Below are 13,948 nucleotides of genomic sequence, written 5' to 3'. Positions count from 1 at the left end.
ACTGTAGACACGGTCGATCAGCTTACATTTGAAGACACTTAGCTAACAGGCCTGCGGTTGCGCATCAGAAACCGGTCTGGATACACTGATACCGAGAACAAACATCACGTATTGTTGGGATTTCTAGCTACAAACTAACTTCGACAGTTGTTAGTACACTGTACTTGAGGCAACACAGCTATGAAATAAAGTGGACTGCAGTAGGTTGTGAAAAAACTAACCTGAAAAGATTTAAAACTGAAACCAAGTGAAAGAAAATACGGTACCTGTGATTGACGGAGGGAAGGATAAAGAACATCCAGACGTGTATTCCGATCACTAAAACTATTTGGAAGATGATTTTTGCGAACAAGCTTCTTTTCAAATAGATGGCACGGTCAACGAACATCATAAGGAACTGAAAACAAAATTAATGATTGCTTTCGTGTCAAGCTGTCAGAGATAAACGGACACAACTTATGTGAAGCTTTTACGCGTTTACTGAAAAATCACCATCAACATGGAATTACTTGAGTGTAATGTCACTAATAATAGAATCTTCGTGCTTTTGATGTTGAATCTTCGCCTATTGAGTATAAGAGCATAGAAAAGACAAAAAGTAATGAAAATGTGAACTGTATACTTTTCACGTCTATTTGATGTCATATCGCTTATACGTAGACACGCTATCAAAAACGTAGTTTTATGTGATTATGTAAAAGATTGAGTTTCGCTTTCAGCAGCATGATCGTTGCTTACTTCACAATGTAGATACTAATGACCTGTTTTAGCATGATGCTACGAGTTCCCAGCGGTAGCAGAAGCTTGCACTAGCTTTCGGAACACGGTTCCCTAGTCATGTGCTGTGACGAGGAAACTTTGTGATTAATTCATCGTTTTCCTTACAAGTTAGTTTGGTGTGAGTTGGATAAAAATAAGCCAACAATTGTTATCAACGCAATGCTACACATGAACACCACGTACCTGTATCAGCAGCATGACGAGGAAGCCAGTGGGGATGTAGTTGGATTGGATGTTCGATACCACGTCTTCCGTCGCCGTGATGTATGGCTGCAAAGATAGTGCACGCTATTAAGCTTTGCTCTATTTCTTTTCGGGATTATTATCCTGGAAATTCAGTAATCCGTATACTTGAATAGTGAAATTTATCAGCCAACAGTATATCAGTCCTTTTTTACATCAATTCAACGTAAAATACAATTGATATGCTGGGCGTGGGAAGAAGACGAAAACACGAAAGACACAAACTTTAATTCAAACGCAAACAAAATCTATACTTTGATTATATATAAGGCAGAACTTCGGAAGGAAAATAGCAGTTTAAAAATCACGTCATTTGCAAGCCCTCTTATGGCTAATAAGTCCAATGCGTGACTGGCAGGGGCGACCGCAACGATAACATGTAAAGCATGCCACCGGTAATGATGGAAAATTCCGACGGTTTTGTCTATTGCGACGCTTTTCCTCTTGGTTGGTGAATGGTGATACGCGTTTCTTCATACTTGGAGATGGCCTCATGCACAGTGAGCCTCCACGCATTATCTTCTGCAAGGATAATCCAATGAGTGCCTAAGTTGCATAATTTTAGTGATTTTTTAGGGTGTCTTTGAAGCGCTTCCTGGGGGCACCAACATTGCGGTGGCCTGTGAAAAGCTCTCCAAATAAGGTGATCTTGGGGAGTCTGTAATTGTCCATCCTGGAAACATGGCCGACCCAACGTAGTTGTTTTTTTAACAGAGATGATTCAATGCTAAAGATAGATGCCTGTTGAAGGACTTCAGTGTCTGGGACATGTTTTCTCCAGTGAATATTCAGAATAAATCTGAGGCAACGCTGGTGAAAACATTCCAGGAGTCGTACATGCTAGCGATATAGCACCCAGCATTTTGATCCATAGAGGAGAGATGTTAAAACAAATGCCTCATATACCATGAATTTTGTTTCCTTCTGTAAGTCATGATTGTTCCAAACTCGTCTGTAAAGCCCTCCGAAGGCAGAGCTTGGTTTGGCCAGTCTGCACTTCATTTCCTTGTCAATCTTAGCATCTGAAGATGGGGTCCTAGGTATGGAAACTGCTGCATTACATTGAGCTCCGATTGGTTGACAAAGATATGAGGATGGAAGAATGCTTCCTCTGGTGCAGGCTGATGTAGCACTTCTGTCTTTTTTAGGCTAATCACCAACCCGAACATTTTGGCAGCGTCTCAAAAAACAAGAAGTTAAGCGTTGTGGTGCTTCCTCTGTGTGGACAAGCAAGGCTCATCATCAGCAAACAGCAGCTCATGGATTAGTTGTGTTTGTGTTTTTGTACGTACTCTAAGACGCCGAAGGTCGAACAGTGAGCCATCAGTACGGTAGAGTATGTAGATACCATCCTCATCAGAAAGATCTTTAAAAGCTTCTTGGAGCATTGCAGTGAAGAAGATGCTAAATAATGTTGGTGCTAAAACATGTATAAAAAAGCCTACAAACACAACCTTGTTTAACACAATTTGATATGTTAAAACGTGCAGATAGGTCATTGCCATGTTAAACATGGCCATGTTGGTTTGTGTGCAGCTGGATGATCATGCTGAGAAATTTTGGAGGACAGCCCAACCGTTTCAAGATGTTCCAAAGTCCATTTCTAATTGTTTTGTTCCCTACATTAAATACATTTCCCTTGTAACTAACGGAGAAGAAATACCATGTCGATTGTCGATGGAGTTTCTATTTGCTCTAAACCCGCACTGTGATTCTAGGAGGTACTTTTCAACTATGGAAAATAGCCTGTTTAAAAGCATTCGGCAAAGATTTTGCCGGCAGTTGAAAGAAGGGTCATTCCACGGTAGTCAGAACAGTTAGATTTTTGTCCTTTGCTTTTGTACCGGGTAATGATAATTGCATCATGTAGGTCTTGAGGTAGTTTGTTGTTATCCCAGCAAGCAATAAAAAGTTCATGGAGTTCTGTGTGTAAGATAGGTCTACCGTGTTTCCAAATCTCTGATGGTATGCAGCTTTTCCTGCAAACTAAACCTCTAAACCTGCAGCTTTTCCACGTTTTAACTGGTTAATCGCTTTCGTTGTGTCTTCTAGCGTGATGACATTGTCCAGCTCAGTTCTAATTGGCAAGTGAGGAATACGACAGATAAGTGTGTTCTCAGCTATACGGTCGGTATTAATTGATTTTATTAAATTATAAGCATGATTATATTTATACTTACAGTAATTAAATTTGACTATAAGCCTTATTCAAAGGGTTAAGCCTAACTCTAAAAGCGCTTAAATCACTGATCTATACACATTAATGTATGACTTTCATTTAAACGATAATTGAACATAAAAACTTTTCTAATAAACTCACCCCAAATGCGTTGTAGCCAAATATAATGATGAGAAAATTAATGACGTCACACAAGAACATGTAGAGATATACGTCAGTGACGGAGCTGAATCGCTGATGGAGTGAGGCAAAGAAGTGGTTGTATGGCAATAAGAGCACTTGAGTTATTCTGTGAATAGTAAAAGTAACTATAAATATCAAGACACAGCAAAGAAAACTTTGCACCCGATGATGGGAAAATGCAGCGCGAACGCTTTAAAGCGAAAGCGGTAGAGAAATGTATGAAAATTGAAAATAGCCTACGTCATTTTTGGTAACGTTCTTTACGATTTCTATGCGAATTGCAAAACACCAGAAAGGAATGCCGTCGTTGCAAAGTAACATTAAGACCACAAGTGCACAATTGGATGTCTTATAATCAATGCAAGCATATCTCCATAGGCTTGCAACAAGCCTGTGGGTAGTAACAACAAAACAACATGTGGTGCACTACAATAAGCATTTTTGGAGTCCCATATTGGCTTGTGCTATGGTGTCAGATATATGAAAATGAGATAATAATTGCCTTTTTACTCTATCTAAATCAGGGGTGACCAATCAGTTGATCGCGATCTACTGGTAGATCGCGAACTGATTTCAAGTCGATCGCGCGATGTGTTGGAAAAATAAAAATTAAAACTTTTCTCTGACAGTGGCTTCCAATTAATTGTCTGGGGTATTGAATAAACAGGCGAGCTCAATGTATTGAGTATAGAGCTGCAGGGTAAGGGTGATGCCATCATGATGAGTTCCGTGAACTCGTTTAAAATTAAGCTACGCAACTTCCCTTACATGCAAGCAGAACTAGAACGCCAAGACAAAGGTGTGACACAGCTTGACAGTGCACGCTAAATGATAGGCAAGTTTAGAGCATGTTATTAGAGTTTTAAAGGCATTTACTGACTTTTTATTTATCGAGCCTGGCAGGCTATAGGCCATGTGTAATCCATTCACATTAGTGCAAGTAGGTTATTGATGATGACATTGCTGTGCTGCCAAATCAAAATACTTTTCGGCTTGGAAAGTACCGTCCTTGAGCATGAGATTCCAAGTTTGAAAAATTACAATGAATGCCAGATAAACATCATTTCAAGTAGTAGCGCATCTGGATATTACTGGTGGAGAAGTATCCAAATCTCAGAAGATGTGCCTTGAACCAGGCATCTTTTTTGGATCAACTTATTTGTCTACTTTTTCGCAAATGAATATCATCAAGTTCAAGTACACATCAATAATGAGCAATGACAACCTTGCAGCTTGCCTACGCATTACAACCAGCTTCTACACTCCGGACTATGAGAACGTAACCTCCTCGTCCCAGCTCTCGCACTTAGGCAGAAAGTAATTTCCATTTTTTTCAAACTCAGAGATCTAACTGTTTTATATCTTTTTTTTTTCTTTTTAATTCTACCGTGCCACAGGAGATACCTGCAGAAACGCCATGGTTCGACGTTCGAAAGGGCGCCGGTTCGACACCGCTTAAAAGCATGTGGCTATGTTTTGGCAGGATACTTAAAGGTATGCATGGAGGCAAACACGAAGATTAGCCTCCTTGCCTTCCTATCCACTCAACTTAAATCTTCAACTGCCAAGCGTAAGCCTAGATACGACAAAAAACACGAGTTTTGGGATAAAATTACGTTTCTTTCAAATGCACATGGTGTTGATTTCACTGGTAGTTTTTGGTGAAGCTGAACAGCTAACATGTTGTTATTCGTTTGAACTGCATATACCTACCGATTTTTCTGTAAGCTACATATAATCTATATTACTGGTTTTAGTTTTGCTAAAGAAAAGCAGAACATCTGCCCGAAAACGTTTCAATAAACGTAGGTTGACATATCAAAATATGGCTATTGCTCATGTTGATGACTGATAACGATCTGTGGCACTATTTTGCGATTTTGACGCTGATCTGGTAGATTATAGCAGGTTGATTACATACGAAGTAGATCTTAGGTTAAAAAGGATGGGCACCCCTAATCTAGACTCATACTAAGTGTAACGTGAATCCAGTCCTGACTTGGTAAATCAAAGATAATATAATTAAACTTTGTTATGATATGAAGCAGTGGAAGGATCCTTTTTGAAAACATGATGTGTTGGTATGATGTTTATATTCCGCACTATCACAAGATATTTTATGTAGCAGTTTGAATTCATCCATCCTGTAGTGCTACATTGATTGATTGTGGGAAGTTTTATTCTTGGATTGAGAAAGCTACTCTAAAAAGCTAATTCTGATATTTTTGTATCTTTCTAACGCCTTAAATCACTGAAGCGCACTTAGTCACCGAGGTTGACAAAGTAAAGTTTCCGCTGTCTGTGAATTATTTCATTCACTGAATGGAAAGCTGTCCTCAAGCACACACTCGCGAAAGTTGAACCAGCGTTGCTTAGTCTTTCGCATTATAGTATCTTGTAATATTTAGTTGACACAACAAAGACACCTTGCTACAAATTGCATGCCTGGTAATCACAAACTATTGAGCTGTGAAAAGAAAGTCCAAAACATGTCGGTTGCAAGGCAAGAAAAACAAAATTGAGAACTGCAGCACAACACTCTGTTCCGAAAACCACCACAAAAACACAAGCAAATCACCGAAGAACAACACCTAGTGAATTAACAAAGAAGCAAGGTACATGAAAACAACAACCATGTCTGTACCTTTTTTCCCCTGCAAACTTTGTACCAGAAAAAGCATTGCTTAGGGTTTGGTGAAGTTTAACTCTTATAGCAGCCAGCCATGTCCAAGACATCAACCTACGTGTCATTTCAGTTGTAATAAATCTTGATGTGAGGGTTAACGCAATGTATTTCGTTTGGTTGTGACATTTTATATGTGTCACCTCAATAGCTCAGAGAACATTGTCATCTTTGACCATAGCATCTCTGATGTGATTATAAAAAAAATACGATTTCCCTGCCATTAGCAGCAGTAGAGACGTAAAATAAGTGGTGAGATTTGTCAAACGTTATGAGAAGGGTGTTTGACCACAAAATCCTGCCAGAGAAATTGTTGAAAACTTGTAGAACAGCAATCTGGCAGCACTGCTAAAATACAAGTTGTCTGCACTGGCCACGTGAAATTATTGCAAATGTTCTTGAACTGAACCATGTTCTTAAGCTGTGGCAACCGCATATTCCGGTTTGCATTGTAATACTACAGATGTTGTCAACATGTTTATATTTGAATGAAAAACGTTTAGCAAAAACTCCGCATATCACTTATCGATATGGGTCTTAAATCAATGTAAAAGTTACAAAAAGTGTTAATCTAAAAATGTTTGAGTGAGACACGTTTGTTAATAGTCAAAACAAAATTTAATTGAAGACAACCTACTTTTCTGTGAAGGATACTTTGTCTTTTTTCGTTTCATCTTCGTCACTCTCCTCCTCCTGCGAAGCGACGACCTCGTGCGAAGTGGAAGGCCGCTCTTCTATAGCAAGCACTGTACAAGATTCAGTGGTTGATGTTAAAGTGTTTCTGAAGTCGTTTCAGATATGCTCCCAAAACACAATAGAAAATAAGAAATAAAGGAAAAGAGAAATATTGAAAAATAAATTAGAACTCTTTATTTTACTTAACGGCAAAATGATGAAACGATCTCTGTGCGTAAGCACTGTTTAAGTGTTTATCAAAACTTGTCTGAACTTACTTTTTCACTGTTAATGGGATTTTCAGAAGTGTCTTATTCAAATAGAATTACAGAAACATGAGTTTTGAGTACACTAGGACATAAAATCCCTTCAGTGCAATAAGCATCTGACAAAACATTTTCTGAACACACAACTAAATATTCTATAAACAATTATTAAAGACTGAAATCGCGATAAAAATTTAAACAAAAACGCATGTTCCATTTGAAACTTGGTGAGTGACTGAAGTTGACCTGATCAACCCAGTTTGCTTTGGACGAGTTACAAGCTTCGAGCAGACAGTCTGCCTGGGTTAGGATCGAAATATAGTTCTAAGGAACATTTCATCAGATGTTGAAAAGCTGCTACCTTCATCAGTATCTTCAGTGGTCTCATCACGTGGGGTTTCATCAGGTGGGGCTTCAGCTTGGTCCCATAGTCCATTGACCTGACGACAATTAAAGCGATGATATCACATTCTATGGCGTCGGGTAATTATCAGAAAAAGTAGTACAAGTACGATCCAACTTATTAACATAATGCGGAAAGGAGCGCTCTTCCTGGTAGTCCCCACAAGGCTAAGTTCACACTAGAATAGCAAGCAATTGCAATTCGCTAACCCTAACGAAGTAGCTTCCACGCTAGCCGTTAAGACTATCCGATCAACTACTGTATACGTTTCTTGGCAGAGAGCCGAATAGGAATTACTTGTTTGCATCGTTCGTTATGTTTGAATTGAAAAGTGGTTCTAAATCAAATGATGTCACTTCGCTCAATGTGTTTGTGGTGCAGAGTAACTCTGCCAAAGCTCTTTCTCCCACAAGTCATAGCAGTAATCGCACGTTTCCATTACCGGGGGTGTGAATGACCAACACCCAGTGTTTAAACCAAAATAAGTTTCAACGTGATTGCAGGAATAGAGTTTCGAATAAATCCAACTTCAAAAATTAACTACAAAATTCATACGGCAATGGACAAAAAATAAATGTTTGAAAGTTTGTCAGCAAACCTTCAAAATGGAAATGTGAAAAAATATAACAAGAAGCTGCAACAGGTCCATGACACTCCAATCGCTTAACTGCTCAATGCCTATGATACGTGGCCACCAGAACGGATCGTCGGAGTTTTTGTTTGTCGATGAAGTGGAATTCCAAGGAAAAAACTCGAATTGGAAAATGAACCGGATCACGATCACCATCTGTGGGCAAGCGAGGAATGTTATCACGCGTGCTGTACAAACAATGACAAAATAAACACGACACAAAGAAAATACAGCATGTGATGTTTAGAATCATAAACCACACGGTAATTAATAAAATCTTTAAATCACGTTAAAACGACGTATTAAACGGCAATGAAAATTAATTAACGCTTTATTGCTTCACTGGTTAGGTACATAAAGCCCTTCAACAGAGCTCTTACCTCCAAGTACAATATAGAAAAGAGCCAAAAAGTTTTAGTGGGTCGTGGAATGTTGAAAGTCGCCCACAGAAACACGGCCAGAGGTAGCACCAAGGCGAGGATGGAAGCTCTCAGCATGAGATTGAGGATGATGAGAAAATAGCAAAGGATATCTGTATTCGCCAGGAGGATATACCTGAATATACATTGAAGATTCGCTGCCGATGTACATGATAATATTCAAGAGAAACATGTCGAACAAAGAGTCAAAAAAACAGACTAGTATCTGAAAGAACATTTAATCTTAAAGTGCCTCTGACAGGAAAATAAATTTGCTAAATTTACCTAAGATACCAAAGAGATGACACTAACAAACTTCCCTGACCAGCAAATCGTAAAAAATATCAACAGGCTACTAAGTTACACGCTTGCAAACTTTCGTTCATTTTCGGCAAATCTGGCAATCAGTCAATTACGAAAATAAAAACGGCAACACCGCTGTGACGTCACCGTGGGTGGGAAGGATACATTCTTTCTCTGTGGTGAGTTGGTAAGGTATGGTACGACTGCTCCAAAACGTTAATGTGTGGGGCTCTATTGGTCTAAAGCATGTGCAAAATGAGAATTACCGAAATGAAAAAGTCAACTTATTATTACTATCAGGTTTAGATCAAATAGATTGAGTTTATTTTTTATCAAACAGCATCTCAATTCAATTGCAATTGCAGTTTTTCTAAACTCTTGTAGAGCTACAATTTGGATAATTTTTTTGTTTATCCTAATCTGGCTATAGCCATTTGCAGTGTAACAGCAGTATCTCACAGACAGTATCCTTAATTTATGGTTGAGGTTATGCCTGGAAATTGCTGTTTATGTGACAGGGTCACTGACAAAGACGTGTGCTATATTTTCATGCTTTCAAACAAAACAAGGTGCTGAGAAGAAAATAGTCAAAGTTTTCTTCAAGTCTTCGAAAGTGGGATGGACCATACAAAACTAGTCGTATATGTTCTCTTTACTTCAATGGAGATGATTTTGTTAACACCACAAACCCGATTTGGATCTTCTCAGCAATGAGTGGCGTGCTGGGAACTGTAGGTGGTGCGTTTGCCACAAGTGCGAGTCTATGTCCCAGCCCAATGAATGTGTATGTTGCCATGAAGTGCCACAGACGAAAGCACTTTTGAAGAAAGACCCATCTAGCTGTGTTACCAATTTGACCCATTTTGAGGCACACTTACATCCTGCAGTTCTGAGGACTTTTTTTATGAGGAGCAGGAAGAACTGGAGAAAAAGCAATAAACCGAAAGGAGAAAACGGAGACCTATCGAAAGAGTAAGGATGCTACATTAGGCTAAAAATACCCTAAACGCTAAAGAATGCACACTAAACAAAGTGATTTTATTTCCTTGCAGGCAGTATCGGTAATTAGTCGCTTACAGGCATGTATTGGAGTGGATACTACAAGGTGGTACTCTCGGAAGCAACAATCGGATTGTGCTGCCATCATGCATTGTTTGGCAAATCCGAAACAATTTTAAAGTCCAGATGGCTATTACACCGGTTTTCAATGGCCAACTGAAGGCACATTATGAGAGAGAGAGAGAACTTTTATTTATTTATGAATAGTGATGATGAAATAAATATGAATGATGATTCGTACGATTTCTTCATTTTTCACTTCAAGTATATTTTAGGTTTTGTAGGAACGTATCCAGTACAGTTTTATTAAACTGCAAAAAAGAATAAATATTCGAAAAAAGCAACCGCTTGTACCAACTCCGACCAAACTGTGATCCACCAATTACATCTAGAAAGCAGTTGTTTTATTCGTCGCTAACGACGCCCACCCACGATGACGTAATACCACCAAAGTCGTCGCAGAGCAGTGAAATATGGAGTTTCGCCTGTGGTGGCGCTGTGGAACTGTCGTTTTGTATAAATTTCGCCCTTATCAGTCGAGCTTTGAGGTTAAGATTAAAAATTCGTTAAGCATAATTCTGCGCTAGAAAATGCTTAGAAAAGTTACTATACTTGGGTCCAACCTGTCAGGGGCACTTTAAACTGAAAAAACTTCTTTGAAACCTTCGCGTACTTGTATTGACTTTGAAGCACTGAATTTGCATTGTTATTACGCTGTACTTGAAGTACACTGCTTAGCCAGACACGCCAAGATTTGAAGAAATATTTATAATAGCATAACTTCACGAACGGCTTACGACAATGAGCATTAAGTCTCATGCGCATTTAGATAACAAGGGCATCCAATAGTGATAGAGTTCGAAATATGTTGGCATAAACTTTATCTTCTGCTTACCACACGGCATAGAACAGTCTCAAAGCTCTGTTTTGGTCTTGGTCGAAGTCGATCGGCTTCACATCTACGTATTCTTCAACAGTTGATGGTTTTCTATCACAAAACACATGAACACAATTGGTCACAGGAAACAAAATCAAAGCACAGGTACAAGGTACTGAAACGCTTGGACAATTTGAATATAATGGATCGAGCGCAAAGTGCACAAACTGGGCTTATGGTGCAGCAAACATTCACAACACCAGACTGTTTATCTTCGATGTTCAAGTTCAATTCAAATTGCAACCGTAGTGCATTCTAGCAATGAAGATGCGTGTTATTCAGCTTCCGAAACGTCAGCCGAATCCATAAACTTTGTATCTCGATTTTGGAATTCGTACATTTAAAAATAAAACCTGTTTCTTAATTTGAACGTAAGTTTCACACTTGTCTGCGGTAACAATTTAAAAATTAGGAAATGAAATACCTGACAGCAACAGCAGTCGAAGCATCACCCTCTTCGATGTCAATTTTCACATCGGTTGATGTACTGCTCGGCAATTCATCCTAAAAACAAACCTCAGGTGGTGACGTCAATGTTGGGGAAATAAACACTTAACAATCAGTGAAGTAGCTAGAAAGAAAATTTTTAGCGGGGGCAAAAACAACTGTTAGGGAGGTAAACTTTTTAATACTGTATTTGAAATAAAGGGTTTGTTTAAAAATATAGCTTTAAATGCAGCCAAACATTTATGAAACGTCATTCAACATGTAATATAATGTCATTAAAACGTTGTAACAGCATTAAAAACCCATTTTTGGAGGGGCAAGATAAAATTGGAGAAACAATTGTTCTCCCAAGTCTCCCCGTGGCTAATTTCCTGCTTAACGTTATGAACAGAGTCGGTTCAGAAAGTGGCAACATGCAAATATGGTCGAATCAATTTTACAGATGAAAACATGAAAGTCAGAAAACTACCATTTGCTTGAAATTCTTTTCGCAAAGTTCATCTTTCTCAGCTCGAAGTTGTATGCGGACGTTCCTATAGTCTTTGTTTTGCTGGTTCAAGTACAAGGTGAAAGAATCGACGCCAGACATGATGAGTTCCCAGACGAACCACAATCCTAGCTTGACTTTTCCTGGAAAACGCATCAAATATGAACAAATTGTAGAACTGAAATCGTACATTTCTGCAGGCTTAATCAAATCAGAAGAAAAAGCTTTTGTCGCAAGATTTAAAAACAAGCGACAAGCATGATATATAGCCCCTTATTTAAGTTGCTATGCCAAAGTACCGCTTGAAGACGGAAGCATCATTTAGACCAGAGGTGCCCAAAGTTTTGTAGCCAAGGGCCACATTTCGCTAGTTGGAGTCTTGGCGGGCCGCATCAAATTTTTCACCAATTTTTGTCCTTAAAATTCGGTCTGCCGGCAAGCTTTAAGATTGTGTAGTATACTGTAAGGTTCTCAATCACGAAATGTTTTTAGTGACACAGTCAACTCCGCGTAATCGAACCGATTTCCGCTGGTCCCAAATCTAAATCGATTTTTTTGTACAATTTTCCTGCTTAATTGGACCACCCTCCCACCAAAGATAGGTTTATAGATAACGTTTTCTTTTTGTACGTGTTTAGCGAGATTACGCATCAAGAGATGACGTTGGACATTGCGCTATGTTTTCGCAAAGTGTTTTCAAAGTGGCAACGTTGTCAGATAATTTCTCTATTTCCAGCCCAATTGCAACTAAAAAGCAACCCTATCCATTCACAAGTTGAAACAAGCTCAAGCCCTAAAATTGTTGTGGACAGAGCTGGAATTTTTAACGAAAACTTTAACGAAAATTTAAAAACGAAATTTTTAGCTGGAAGTAATTTATTTTGTGAAATTTAGTTTGAAATGAAAGCAAACGAAATCAACCACCACCCAACCCGCGACTGGTAAAATTTTCCAGACTGGTAAATAATTTAAAATTTAGGTTTGTGTTTATTTTACTTTATCTTGTGCGAATTAAGCAACATAGAGAACACGGGACAGGAGTTCAATCTGCTCTAGACAGAAGAATGACAGCAAAACGAAGATGTTATAACGCGCAAAAATAGAGAAATTTGTTCTCCCCCACTTAATCGGACCACATGCTCAATCAGACCAGTTTGGCTTGGTCCCGATGTTGTCCGATTAAGCGGGGCTGACCGTATATGCAACTCCAACTGCCAAAAAAGGATGTATGATCATTACGTAACAGAATGATTTCAAACCAACAGCCAAGCAAGTTGGCTTGTCTGCGTTATTTTGATTTGTTAGGTTAGAAAAATACTATTACCTGCTATATTGGGCTACAAGTTTTAAAAATTTATGCCGCTTCAACTACAAAAATCAAAAAAGTCCGAAAAATCTGTCCACAACAACTAAGTTTTCTTCATCATATGATACAATTTATATAGATTATGAGCCCAAGACTGTGCCGCAAATATTGTTTCCGCCGGCCGCCTTTTGGGCATCCCTGATTTAGACAGCACAAAAATGAATTATAAAATGAAGCTCATTTTCAATGATGCATAAGAAGTCGCTACCACATAAGAATACCACTACCACATAAAAGATAACTAAGTTGAGAATAAAACCGCATGTAATTTTACAAACCACAGAAAGACAAAGCTTCCTCTTGCGTCTCTTCATCACCATCTCCATCCGCATCATCATCATCATGAGATCCAGAGCTCTTTGTCTTCACGAGTTTAGTACTGGTGTCTTTGCTGGCGTCAGGTTTTTTTCCAGAATCAACAACATCTGCTTTCTTCCTCACTTTAATATCGACATCCGTATCTTTATAAACAACTTCTTCATCAGTCCTCTTTTCGCTTACATCCTCCTCCTTTTCACGATCTCCATCTCCAAGAGTTTCGTCTTCAGAAAACAAACAGTTTCTTGATCACTTCTTTGCAACAGTTAAAGGCATTAAGCGTCAAAAATACAACGACACAATTCCAAACCTCATTGAACCAACAATGTGGTGAACTGATTCTGTTCTTCTTCATCACACATTCTATTTGAATAAGTACTTGCAATAGAATCATGAACTAAAGTCGTTAATTTCCTGGGGTCAGTCAAAAACGAAAAATGATTGCGTCGCAATTAATGCAACGAAAGAATAGTTACACTTGGTAAAGCTGCTGCTACAAAGTAAACTTTGACAAAGCAACGGCTAAGAGCAAAAAAAACAAGTAAAGCAGCGTTTCTCAACCAAAGATG

The 13,948-nt window shown here is 38.7% G+C and overlaps 1 protein-coding gene across 2 annotated transcripts in view; it reads right to left on the bottom strand.

Annotated features, from left to right (window-relative positions):
* LOC145766234 (piezo-type mechanosensitive ion channel component 2-like) overlaps positions 1-13,948 on the bottom strand; it is a 40,571-nt gene that overhangs the window by 13,618 nt on the left and 13,005 nt on the right. For both annotated transcript variants that reach the window (XM_082577902.1, XM_082577903.1), the window contains exons 17-27: positions 13,340-13,603; positions 11,678-11,838; positions 11,186-11,265; positions 10,720-10,812; positions 8,424-8,598; positions 8,011-8,199; positions 7,371-7,449; positions 6,706-6,814; positions 3,344-3,491; positions 964-1,050; positions 267-397 (exon numbers count right to left, since the gene is read on the bottom strand). In XM_082577902.1, coding sequence (XP_082434028.1) covers positions 267-397; positions 964-1,050; positions 3,344-3,491; positions 6,706-6,814; positions 7,371-7,449; positions 8,011-8,199; positions 8,424-8,598; positions 10,720-10,812; positions 11,186-11,265; positions 11,678-11,838; positions 13,340-13,603 — 1,516 coding nt within the window. The remainder of the gene's footprint in view (positions 1-266; positions 398-963; positions 1,051-3,343; positions 3,492-6,705; positions 6,815-7,370; positions 7,450-8,010; positions 8,200-8,423; positions 8,599-10,719; positions 10,813-11,185; positions 11,266-11,677; positions 11,839-13,339; positions 13,604-13,948) is intronic.

This window comes from Aplidium turbinatum, chromosome 3, assembly GCF_918807975.1.
Source record: "Aplidium turbinatum chromosome 3, kaAplTurb1.1, whole genome shotgun sequence".
NCBI lineage: Eukaryota > Metazoa > Chordata > Ascidiacea > Aplousobranchia > Polyclinidae > Aplidium > Aplidium turbinatum.
The sequence above is the reverse complement of the archived record's forward strand: the minus strand, read 5'-3'. Positions and strand labels throughout refer to the sequence as shown.